Source organism: Microtus pennsylvanicus, chromosome 4 (assembly GCF_037038515.1).
Source record: "Microtus pennsylvanicus isolate mMicPen1 chromosome 4, mMicPen1.hap1, whole genome shotgun sequence".
NCBI classification, from domain to species: domain Eukaryota; kingdom Metazoa; phylum Chordata; class Mammalia; order Rodentia; family Cricetidae; genus Microtus; species Microtus pennsylvanicus.
In genome coordinates, this window is record NC_134582.1 from 47,700,529 (window position 1) to 47,713,730 (window position 13,202).

A 13,202-nucleotide genomic window follows, 5' to 3' on the forward strand; every position below is an offset into this window, starting at 1 on the left:
TGAGGACGCCCCAGCTCTGTGCTTCCCAAATCAAGCCCACGAATGAGTTACCAGTCATGCAGGATATGAGGTCCACACTCAAGAAAGAATGTGTATAGCTATCTCACTCCTGTTCTCACTAGGTGTTGGACAGAGTCACTAAGCTGTTATGTGGACCTCTAGTTAATCTATGCCATGAGCCTATGAAGTTCAATTATTTTATCATAAGCCTTGTTTAAAGACACTGAGAAAATCAAGTTCCAGGGAACTAAAGCTGGGCACAGAGGCACATGTCTATAATTCCAATGGTTGAGGTCAACCTGGAATAAAGACTGTCCAAAATACCCCTGCCCAAGACCCCACAGCACTGAACAGTGGGAGTGGGTAGGCAATGGGCTGTTTTCCCTACTGTTGAAGGTTGGTTCTTCTTCCACCTTGTGGGCTCAGCAATTAGACTCAAATGCTTTCACCCACCGAGCCACCCCGCCAGCCCCCCCCCTGAGACAGGGTCTTACTATTTAGCCAAGGCTGGCCTCTAACTTCATTTTCCTGATTTAGATTCACAAGTAATGGGATTACAAGAATGTGACAGCAGGTCTAGAGCGTATGTGCACACCATTTGTCTAAGACACATATTTTACATGTGACATTGGAAGATTTAATTAAAGTTATTAAAATAAATTGACAGGCTAAAAACTTTAAAGAACTGACAAGATGATTAATTTTCCTAGGGTAATTTTTCCTGAGTGAGGTAAGCCAGACCCAAAAAGAGGAACATGGGATGTACTCACTCATATTTGGTTTCTAGCCATAAATAAAGGACATTGAGCCTATAATTAGTGATCCTAGAGAAGCTAAATAAGAAGGAGAACCCAAAGAAAAACATATAGGCATCCTCCTGAATATTAACCTTCATCAGGCGATGAAAGGAGACAGGGACAGAGACCCACAATGGAGCACAGGACTGAAATCTCAAAGTCCAAATCAGGAGCAGAAGGAGAGAGAGAGCACGAACAAGGAACTCAGGACCGCAAGGGGTACACCCACACACTGAGACAATGGGGATGTTCTATCGGGAACTCACCAAGGCCAGCTGGCCTGGGTCTGAAAAAGCATGGGATAAAACCGGACTCGCAGAACATAGTGGACAATGAGGACTACTGAGAACTCAAGAACAATGGCAATGGGTTTTTGATCCTACTGCACGTACTGGCTTTGTGGGAGCCTAGGCAGGTTGGATGCTCACCTTACTAGACCTGGATGGAGGTGGGGGTTCCTTGGACTTCCCACAGGGCAGGGAACCCTGATTGCTCTTTGGGCTGACGAGGGAGGGGGACTTGATTGGGGAAGGGGGAGGGAAATGGGAGGCAGTGGCGGGGAAGAGACAGAAATCTTTTTGTTTGTTTGTTTTGGTTTTTCGAGACAGGGCTTCTCTGTGGCTTTGGAGCCTGTCCTGGAACTAGCTCTGTAGACCAGGCTGGTCTCGAAATCACAGAGATCCGCCTGCCTCTGCTGGGATTAAAGGCGTGCACCACCACCACCTGGCCAGAAATCTTTAATAAACAAACAAATAAATATATAAATAAAAATTGGCAAAAAAAAAAAAAAGAAAGAAAAAGAAAACTGAGGTAAGACAAAAAAGGAAGGACACACTGGTACTTTACGATGTTGTCTATGTACATAGTGTATTTCATGTATATGTATGACATCTTACTTCACAAAAATAGAAGGCTCTGTGATGGGCATACAAGATGCCCTGGGCCTCTACTGGTTCTTTTCTATTACTTAACAAAAACGCACCGTGAGCTGTGTTTTAGATTTGTGCCAGGGAAAGTTGTCAATTAAACAAATTTCTGCCTTCACAAAGCTAATTAAGTTTTACAATTTAGCAAACTAGCAATGAACAAGTTAAAGAACAGTTATGTCAGATCGATGGGACCTGAAAGTGTCAGCAGAGTTGACGCTGCTATGTATTATTTTTGGATTTACATTTACATGTGTGTACACACTGAGCACCACAGGTGGGAGTTCTCTCCTTTAGCACATGGGTCTTGGAATCAGATCCAGGTTATGAGGCTGGGTAACAGCTGCTTTTGCTTGCTAAGCCATCATGTTGACCCCAGTGCTGTTATTTATTAATTTGTAATAAACTATTTACTTTTATTTTATTGTATTGTGTGTCTGCATGTATACCATTACCAGTGCTTGCAGATGCCAGGGGAAGGTATCAAATCCCCCGGAACTGGAGTTACAGGCAGATGTGAGCCTTGGGAACCAAACCCAGGTTCTCTGCATCAGCAGCATGTGGTTTTTTTGAGACAGAATTTATGTAAAACAGCCTCGGCTGTCCTGAAACTTGTTCAGTCGATCAGGTTGACCTCAAATGAGACACCCCGCTTGCCTCTGACTCCTAAGTGCTGGGATTAAAGGCATGTGCCACCATGCCTGGCTAGCATGTGTTCTAAACCTCTGAGCCATCTCTGTAGCCCCAGATGCTATATAAAAAAAAAAAAAAAAAAAAAGAAGGTTGAAAGGAGGCTGAAGAATTGGCTCAGGGGTTAAGGGTACATTCTGTTCTCCTAGAACACTCTTAGTACCAGAGTTACTGTCCAGAACTTTGGCTTCAGAGGATCCAATGCCTTCTCCTTCCTGTGGAAAAAAAAATGCTGGGTAGTGGTGGCGCACACCTTTATTCCCAGCATGAGGAGGCAGAGGCAGGCAGATCTCTGTGAGTTCGAGGCCAACCTGGTCTACAAGAGCTAGTTCCAGGATAGCCAGGGCTGTTACACAGAGAAACCCTGTCTCGAAAACAAACAATCAAAGCCTTATTTATTTATTTAATGTATATGAGTGCTCTATCTGCATGTACAACTTTATGCCAGAAGAGGGTACAAGATCCCACTATAGACAGTTGTGATCTACCATGTGGTTGCTGGGAATTGAACTCAGGACCTCTGGAAAAGCAATCAATACTCTTAACTGCTTAGCCATCTCTCCAGTTCCCCAGCAACCCCACTGCCCCCACAATGCCTTCTTCTGGTCTCTACTGGGACTGCACACACACACACACACACACACACACACACACACACACACACACACACGAACAGATACATAACTTTTAAAAAAAGGCAGCTGGGTGGTGGTCACTTTTAATCCCAGCACTCAAGAGGCAGAGGCAGGCGGATTTCTGTGAGTTCGAGGCCAGACTGGTCTACAGGAGCTAGTTCCAGGACAGGCTTCAAAGCTACAGAGAAACCCTGCCTCAAAAAACCAAAAAAGGCATTAAGAGTAAAAAGACAGTCTACCAGTTGAGACCTGGAAGAGGTGGGGTACGAAATCGGTACATTTATATTGCTTCTATTAATATGAGTATATATAATGTAAGAATGTCCATCTGCTCTGATTTGCAGAATAAGGGACATGTGATTGAAGCCCTGTACATGGCCAAGTTCAAGTTCTCTGACCACCAGAAGGCCCACTTGTCAAAGTGTGGCTCCTCCAAGTTTAATGCAGATGAATCTGAGGACGTGGTAGTTGAGAAGCTTCTTATCCCCGAAGGCTGTAGGGACAAATATGTCACCAGCTGTGGTCCTGGAACAAGTGCAGGCTTGCTACCTGTGGCGCCTTCTATTGTGATGAATGACGAGTCCCACTTTTTGACTAAGTTGGGACTGTTGTCATAGGCTTATAATTCTAGCTACTCTTGAGCATGAGGCAGGAGGATGATAAGTTCTAAGCTAGCTTGGGCTACAGAGAGTTCAAGGCCAGCTTGAACAACTTAGTAAGAACTTGTCTTGAGCAGTAAAGGACCTGCCAACCACATGCATAGTCTGTGCACATTCAGTTCCCAGCACCGTGAACAATGTGCGAAGAAACAGGACCCTTCCTCCCTCCCACAGTATTTTCTTATATCCCCGAGCAGGGATGCAAGCCTACTCAGTTATCAACACTAGAACTCCCAAGGACTGAGAACTAGGGAATCATTACATAGGAAATTGGTAGATTAAAAGACCCCTCCATACACACACAACACAGGGCTTACTCAGGAGTTCAGGTCAGCCTGGAATTTGTGCTTCAGCTGGGTTATAGGCATACATTAAGATGAGTGGATAATAAATTCCTGTAAAGGAGCTGGAAATAGGAGGATCAGGAGTTCAAGGTCAGCCTGGGCTATTTGAGGCAGCGTTCCAAAAACAAACCAATAATCGAAACTCAAAAACCCAACTGAAATGGTTAGGTATCTGCTGTTTCCCAGTCACTTCTCTACCAGAAAACAGCCACGAGGAGAATATGTCTTTGTGTGTCTGTGAGCATTAGATAGGAAGACAGTGTGAGTGAAGGAGGGACCATTTACCTGTAGTTTATCCTCATGATTCGTATGGGTGTTGGAGAGATGCCTGAACTCTTGTGTTAGGCGGAAACAGTGCTTCACGTGCTCTGGGGATACGAAGTCTTCTGCGACTTTAATGCAGCTATACAGATTGTGAACCTGGGAGGCAAGTATAGCAGGAGAATGTAGACCTCAGAGATTCAGTAACTCATACGAAAATGCCAGTGGGCTGTGGCAGCACATGCCTTTAATCCCAACACCTCGGGAGGAGGGCAGGAGGATCTCTGTGAGTTTGAGACCAGCCTGGTCTACAGTGGGAGTTCCAGGCAGCCAGGGCTACAAAGTGAGACCCTGTCTTGAAAACAAAACAAAAAGTTTATGGCTAGGAGTGGTGGTGCACACCCTTAATCCTAGTACTTGGGAGACAAAGATCTCTGTGAGTTTGATACCCCCCCCCAAAAGAAAACCAACCAAAGAAAACAGAAACAGCAATAACAAAACAGAAAACAACTACCATAAAACAAACAAACAAAAACCAAGCATTTAAAGTTACAAGGAATAAAGTTAAAAACTAACAAGCCATGGTATTAGAGCACCCAGTCTGATCCTGCCACTGAAAACTAAACTCAAGAGACAAGCCAACACCAAAGCCCATGGGGCTGTGGAGCCGGTCTCCATTGTTCAACTCACCTGGTGCGGGGCTCCAGCAGGTATGAAAACAGCATCACCCAGGAACTGCACGATGGCCCAGCCTTGCACGCCATACTCCTCAAAGAGTCGCTTCCGGAGGATCTGGTCCAGATACCAACTTTGGTCATGAATTGGGTCATGATCAGGAGGATTCTCTTGGCCTTGCTCTTCTCCAACCTGAAGTTATAATCAAAATCCAAAAAAAGGAAGAATTAATAAAGTAGCCCTTCCTTGCCCACGGTTTCAACAGTTTCGTTTACCCACAGCCAACTGTGCTCTAAAAACACATGGAAAAGTCCAAAAAGGATTTGCAGGTTTAAAAATTGTGTTATTATGGTGTTAATTATGGTGACACGAAAGACTCCCCCACTGTCCAGCACCACCTCACACTAGACATGTTGTATCCTCATCGAGGGTAGCTGTGTGTCTAGGTTCCGTTCCAGTTCAGGTGGCTATAAACTTTTCAGAGAACACGTGTTCAAGTACTCTTTAGCATGCTTTTAATCCCAGCACTCAGGAGGGAGGCAGAGGCTGGTGAAACTGCTGAGTTCCAGCACAGTCTGGTCTACAGAGTGAGTTCCAGGACAGCCAGGGCTACACAGAGAAACCCTGTCTTGAAAATGAACAACAAAAAAGAAGCTTCTTATTACCTCAACATTTATTACCAGTATGCATATATAGGGGGAGAAAGATGTAGGGAACCTCCTAGGAATGTACTATCCCTTAAGCACACAAAGAACATTATCTTCTTTATTCTGTTGACCATGTTCTAGTGTGAGCTCAGGCCCCTTTGCGCATTCTGAAAGATTTCTCAACCAATAGGTCCCCTTTCTTTGTTTCCCCGCAGTGCTGAAGATGGAACACAGAACCTTATGCACACTAGATAAGCATTCTAACACCAAACTCCAAACCCAGCTTTTTGTTTATTATTTATTCATTTTTGAGACAGGGGTTTCTCTGTAGCTATTGCTGGCCTGGAACTTGCTCTGTAGACCAGGTTGTCCTGAATGCTCAGAGATCTGCCTGTCTTTGCCTCCTGAGTGCTGTGATTAAAGACACGCACCACCAGGTCTAGTCAAATTTTATGTATATGAGTGCTTTACTTAAGCATATACTGCTTCATGCCAGAAGAGGACACTGAATTTCATTACAGATGGTTTGAGTCACTATGTGGTAGTTGGGAATCGAACTCAGGACCTCTGGAAGAAAAGTGCTCTTAACTACTGAGGCATCATTCTACACCCCCCCCCCCTTAAAAAGACTTATTTTTATTTTATGTGTATGAGTGTTTTGCTTGCATATATGATCTAAACCTGTTTACCACATGTGTGCTTTGTGCCCAAAGAGTTCAGATGATTTACAAGGACCATGAACATCCATGTGGATGCTGGGCACTGAACCTGGGTCCTCAGCAAGAGCAACATGTGACTCAACTGCCGAGTCAGCCCACCAGCCTCAAGTTCTTGCTTTTCTTTTTCTTTTTTTTTTTGAGATAGGGTCTCTCCAGGTAGTTGAGGTCGGCCTCTGTGATCTTCCTGACACCAGCACTCAAGTGCTACAGGTGTACCCTACCATGCCTTGTACAAATAGGTCTTTACTACCAAGAGACTTCACAGGAGAGACCTTGGTAGCTGTCTAGACCACAGCCTGGAGCTGGGGGTATCGCCCCGCTGGAGGCATACCTTCCTGAGGAGCTCTCGGATCTTCTCTGCATCCTTGGCTGCATAGATGTGCCATAAGGCCCCTGGCTTCTCTTTTCCGTCATGAATCCTCTGCTTGGTCACCTCATCAGCATCGCCCTCATCAATTGTTTTGAGGACTTCTGAAAAGAACAAAGTGGTGATGACAAAGTAACCTTTAGGGGAAAATGTCCAACCAGAACAAGTTTGGTCTCTGTTCTTCTCTGAGTAATATCACAAGAATCAAAGCTTACTAGGCAGTGGTGGTGCACACCTTTAATCCCAGCACTTGAGGCAGAGGCAAGTGGATCTCCATGAGTTTAAAGCCTCCCTGGACTACATATGGAGTTCTACATAGATCCTGTTTTTTTTTTCTTAAAAAAAAAAAAAAAGAATCAAAATTTATATGGGGGCTGATGAGATGGTTTAGCAGGTAAAGGCTCTTGCCATCATGTCTGATGACCTGAGCTGGATGCCAGTGACCCGTGTGGGGGAAGGGAAGAAGAACAGGGTCTCACTGTACCCTAGGCTGGCCCAGAATTCACTATGTAGACCAGGCTGGCCTTACACTCTTAGAGATCCACCTACCTCTTCCTCCCAAGTGTTGGGACTAAAGGTGTGCATGATCACTCCCAGCTTCTTATGGAAATCAAACTCTGGTCATCATGCTGTTGACACTTTACCAACTCAACCTTTATGTTTCATCTTTGTGCACACAACCTGGCTCTGCCATTTATCATTCTACAGTTGATAAGGTTAATGAGTCAAGCAGATGGGTCAGTCCTGTCTTTTTATCCCTTCACTTTTTGAGACAGTTTTCTCTGTGTAGCTGTCCTGACTGTTCTGGAACTGGCTTGGTAGACCAGCCTGGCCTTAAACTTACAGAGACCCACGTGCCTCTGCCTCCCGAGTGCTGGGACTAACCAAGTGCACCACCACTGTCCAGAAGTCCTTTCTTCTTATTTTTTTTAAAAGATTTATTTATTTATTTATTATGTTTACAACATTCTGCCTCCATATATGCCTGCACACCAGAAGAGGGCACCAGATCTCATTACAGATGGTTGTGAACCAACATGTGGTTGCTGGGAATTGAACTCAGGACCTGTGGAAGAGTAGTGAGTGCTCTTAACCACTGAGCCATCTCCCCAGCCCTTCTTATTTTTTTTAATATTTAGCAGGTGCCAGAGGGCATCAAATTCCTTGGAGTTGGAATTACAGAAGGTTGTGAGCCTCTTGTGGGTGCTGGGCACCAAATTCAAGGGGCACTGTACTTTTAAGCAATGTGCCAAGGCCCCAGTCCTCTCTGTCCTTTCTTTGCCAGACTTCATATTTGGACATTCCCTGAAAGGCAAGAACCCAGTCAAAAGTTTCCAAGCAGCACTCTGCTAGAATTTCCCGTGGTCTAACAATATCCACCAGGTACACACTAAGCCTGGAAGAAACTTGCATTGGTTACTCTACTTCTTAGGGGAAACCACATTAAAGCAATTTTTCTAGAAATCCTACCTTCATCATGAGCACCCTCCCCGACAGGGATCCCAACATACACCATCACATTAACAGCATCAGACACATCTAAATGAAGGTTTGTTGTGCCAACTCTTCTGTCTTCTGCTGTTATCAAGCCTAAAGGTGGGAGGAAAATATGAAAGATGAACAGATGAACAGGTGCTATTACAAAGGACTCATGTCAAGCCTGAAAATGTGCTCTAGAAAGTCCTTAAAGAGATGCCCCAGGGGAGAGGCAGTCCAGCAGTAGAGTGCTGACTAATGTGCTCAGGCCCTAGGTTACATCTCTAGCACACAGAGAGAGGAGAGGAGTCAGGCAGGGAGGTGAGAGGGGAGGAATGAGCATCAGCTAAAGCACTCTTCTTTATCTTTTATACAGGTTGAGACTAATTTCTAGCTTGGTCCACATAGCATCAACATCCATCATGAAACCAAGCCACTTTTGAAAATGGTCCCTTTCTTGAAATTCAAAACATGCAGGCATTAGGGACATTCAGACAGAACTCAATTTTCACAGTGTTTTATTTTATTTTTTGTTTGTTTGTTTTGTTTTTTGAGACAGGGTTTCTCTGTGGTTTTGGAGCCTGTCCTGGAACTAGCTCTGTAGACCAGGCTGGTCTCGAACTTACAGAGATCCGCCTGCCTCTGCCTCCCAAGTGCCGGGATTAAAGGCGTGCGCCACCACCGCCCGGCTCAGCATTTAATTTTAGGTCATTTTTGAACTTAATAGAATACAGGTATGACAGCAAGGTAGCTGGCATTCTTTAGTTTTAGTAAAACTAAAGAATAAAACTAAGGATATGTCTGCTGGAGTAGAATTTTTGAGTTTTTGTTTTTCAAGACAGGGTTTCTCTGTATAGTCCTGGCTGTCCTGGAACTCACAGAGATCTGCCTGTCTGGGATTAAAGGTATGCACCACCATCACCTGGTGAGAAGAAACTGTTTCTAACAGATATATGCAAGCTTATGAATGTTATACCAATCACTACTAACAAAGGAAACATTCAGAACTACCCCAGGTATGAAGCTCCCTATCGTGTCTGTGTATGAAATGAGAACAGCAGTCCCCAAAGGGTTAATTCTGTCCTCTCCCTCATACCATAGGCGTTGTACATCTTGGGGCCCAGGTCAGGCCTTACAAAGTAGCTGGGTAGCCTAGAAGCGAGATTGAGCCTGCCATCCCGTTTGGTATATTCTGGCAGAGGAAGATTCTCCATCAGATCCTCAAACCTAAGAAAGGGCAGGAAGGAAGACAAAGAGCATTCACTTCTCTGTGATTCTGCTGTGTTGGTTTCAGCCAGGCATAAGCCTCTGAAGACAACATTCCCTGAAGTCACTAACCTTGTTGGCATCATGTCCCGAAAATCTTCCCCAGGGGGCCAGTCTTTGAGTTTGAGCACCATTGGCTGCCCATCTTCTGACCTCAGTCTCTCTAGAAGACAGACAACATTCTTATACACCCCTACTGCTACTCTTCACAGGACCAAGTCTCTGGAGACAAGCCTCCTATTTCACTTTGATTCTCCACTTCCTGTAGTAGTATGTGCACTATCTCTCCATTTTATAGGACTCCTGCTCCCTTCCTCAGTGCAACAGAGCTCCATGCAAGCCATATGCTCCCTGAACTGCAGGCCTGTTCTGGGAGCCACAGGACTGCCATGCAGCTGTGTAGAGCTGGCATGAAGACAGAAGGCTCCTCCCAACAAGAGGATACAGTTTGTTATTTCAGGTACAGGACCAAGTATTTAGATGCTTACTACTGTTGTCACTGCATAACCAGAAAGCAAAGTTACTTACTGCATATAATCTCAAAGCCATCCCAGAAATCCCGAACTTTGACATCAGAAATGATAGCACAGTTCCGGCAGTTCACCAAGTCCACATCCTGGTCTCCAAATTCCTGGCTAAAGGCTTCTGGCTTCCAGAGTTCAGACTTGAGCTTTTTATGTACCCCTGACACTAGCACTGGCTGTGGAAACAAAGATAACCCATCAGAACCATCTAGGAAATATTGCTCTCCATGAACATCGATTGTTTTTCTCCAGAATGTAATCTACAGATTCCCATATATTAGTTAAAGAGAATGGGAAACTGTCTTGTCTCTATTATTATTCTAGGCTCTCACTCTGGGGAAACATCCTCCGAAGACACTTTTCTTTCTTGGTGTCTATCAGTATTCTGAGGTGAAGAGACATTGCTGGCTAATGCAACTTTGAGAACACTGCCTCACAGTACAATGCAAACCAGGTGACTCCATAAGCTCCTCCCTCCTTAGCACCTGCTCAAGTCTAAGTGCCATGGAGCACCATCGCATTATCAAACACATCACTAAAGACTGAAGCACTTACCCAGAATCCTGCTACTCAGCTCCTTCACACTCCAAACCCTACACTCGGGGATTCTCCTCCAAAGGTGCCATCATTAATGGCAGCTCAGCACCCACTGGAGTTCAACTGCCCTTTACAAATACCAAGCACAAAGTGTTCTTAGGGATTTCCTTGACTCCGTTTTGTTTTTTGAGATAGGGTTTGTCTGTGTAACAGCTCTGGCTGTCCTGGACTGCTGTTTGTAGACCAGGCTGGCCTTGAACTCAGAGATCCGCCAGCCTCTGTCTCCCAAGCACTTGGATTAAAGGTGATTGTCACTACCACCCAGCTTTCCTCGATTCTGAAAAGCAAAGTCAACTAGAAACAGAAGGATATCCTCCATGAATTTACTATATACATAATTTCCTGGCAGAAGACCTTCTAGACAGGCCTGGGATTATCCTGGCAGATGTGACTGCCAGGCAAACAGCAGGCTATAAAATCAACTCAGTGTTTCTTACCTGGCCTTGTTTCCAGCATTCTCGGAAGATCTTCCAATTGTTTTTGTTGCTGGGGTCATGAAGACACAGAAGTCTCCCATCACAGAGCCAGGAATGAGAGGTATGGGGGTCTAGCACATTTAACCCCATCACCATCTCCTTCACTTCCTTTTGGGTATCAGTCAAGTTGCAGGACCGCTTTGAAGAATCTGAGGTTTTCTTATTTTCCACCACAGAGGCGATGATGTGGTCGAGGAAGTTGGGCAGGCTGGCTTTGTTCTTCAATCCCTTCACAGACAAACCCTCAGGTGAGCTTGACTCAAGCACCATGATAACATTAACAAAAAAGAGGACTGTCTCACAGTTATAGTTCCAGGCTTTAATCTATCCAATTAATAAGATGTCTTCTGTAATTGCAGGGAAGACATAAAGTCACTAATCTTTACTATCTTAAATTTCTTGACCTTTAGCATTTTCTTACATTTATGAAAGAACAGAAAGATTTTTTGTTTTTGTTAAGACAGGGTTTCTCTGTGTAGCCCTGGCTGTCCTAGAACTCGCTCTGAGACCAAGATGGAAACCTGCTTCTGCCTTGTGCTGGGATTAAAGGCATGTACCTCCAAGCCCGGTAGGAAGATTTCTTAAGACCTGGGAAATATATCTCTAGCTTTAAACTCTGTGATAAGTACATGCATGTAGACTACAGAGTTCATAAAACACTAAGTGATTTATAAAGGTTAGTTCAGGAAAATCTCTCTTTGGATGGTATGCCTGGGAGATACTGCAATTGTACCTGAGCAGACTTAACAAGGCAGTGGTTTTCTGGGCTGGTGAGATAGATTGGCGGGTAAAGGTGCTTGCCACCAAGTCTGAGGACTTTGTTTCTACTCTGGGACACACAGAGGAAAGATGGGGAGCAGGTGAGTGCCCACTCAGGTAACAGAAGGGCAGTAGTTTTCTGCCACAGAACATTTACCTTAGTAATCACTATCTAAGAACCATATACTCCAAAAGTGGTCTCTTTTCTTTCCAGTCCTTCTGTTACCATCTACTTTGAATTTCTCCCACTTCAGCTGATGGGAAAGCAGGGCAAGTCACAGAATAGAGAACTCCTATAAATCCAATCCTGTCTCAAGTACTATCCACTCATCCTACAGTGGGGTGTGGTGGCAGGTGGGTCTCTGTGAGTACAAGCCTAGTCTTGTCAACACAGCATTCCCAGCCAGGGCTACACAGTGAGACTCTGCCTCAACCAACTAAAAACATATAATCATACAATGTTCTGGCAAAAAAAAAATTAGAAAAGGAAATGGGGGTATTCACAAGTACAACATATATTTTTGAAATAAATGACCTACAAGGTATAAATAAACACTGAGAAGCAGAAAAGAAAACTGTAGAACAAACGTGTGTAAAACAGAAGAAAACTATATACATATAACATTTCTGAAATGACACTCAAGAAATAAATGCTGATGCTAGGCAGGTCAGATAGTTCAGCAGGTAAATAGACACTTGGTGTCAAGTCTGGTGGCCTGATTACTACTACCCACTGGATGGGAGAACTGACTCCCAGACTTCTCTCTCTCTCTCTCTCTTGCATGCGTGCGTGCATACACATACATACACACCCACACCACACACGACCTGAAAAATAAAAAAAGAAACAGAAACCAGGAAGACCTCTTTTTCACAGCACCGATTAAAAACGATACTGTACAAGTACCGCGACACTAACGATATGTACTAGTGAATAAATGCCTTTGCAGAGGCGAGAGCAATACAATAGAACACATTATGATAAGTGCTATGAAAGCAATTATGTGTAGAGGATGGGAGTGCAGCAAAAACCCAGGCGAGGTTGTAGATGGACACTTACTGCTGAGGACGCAGAGAAAACAGGTGGGAAGGGTATGCCTGTGTCCAGGGGGGTTTGAGGAAGTTTTCCGGGCCCAGAGTGAAGGAGGTCTCGAAGGCTAGAACCCTCAGTTTTGCTGTTGGAGGCAGTGGGACCCAGTAACAGACTGTTAAAAAGCTTTGGAGTCAATGGAGAGACTTTTGCAGTGGAGTTGAATGAGTCCAGCCCAAAGGGTGAATGAGATTCTTTATTGAGCACCGACCTCAGGGACCCTGCTTCTGTAAGACCATAAAAAGAGAGCATTAGACGGGGAGGAACAGTCTGCAGACACTGACTCTCCCAACA

The 13,202-nt window shown here is 44.6% G+C and overlaps 1 protein-coding gene across 2 annotated transcripts in view; it reads right to left on the minus strand.

Moving 5' to 3' along the window:
- Kdm3b (lysine demethylase 3B) overlaps positions 1-13,202 on the minus strand; it is a 59,685-nt gene that overhangs the window by 1,473 nt on the left and 45,010 nt on the right. For both annotated transcript variants that reach the window (XM_075968981.1, XM_075968980.1), the window contains 9 exons: positions 12,879-13,135; positions 11,021-11,287; positions 9,991-10,162; positions 9,535-9,625; positions 9,293-9,423; positions 8,191-8,310; positions 6,685-6,824; positions 5,003-5,179; positions 4,337-4,471 (listed from right to left, as the gene is read on the minus strand). In XM_075968981.1, coding sequence (XP_075825096.1) covers positions 4,337-4,471; positions 5,003-5,179; positions 6,685-6,824; positions 8,191-8,310; positions 9,293-9,423; positions 9,535-9,625; positions 9,991-10,162; positions 11,021-11,287; positions 12,879-13,135 — 1,490 coding nt within the window. The remainder of the gene's footprint in view (positions 1-4,336; positions 4,472-5,002; positions 5,180-6,684; positions 6,825-8,190; positions 8,311-9,292; positions 9,424-9,534; positions 9,626-9,990; positions 10,163-11,020; positions 11,288-12,878; positions 13,136-13,202) is intronic.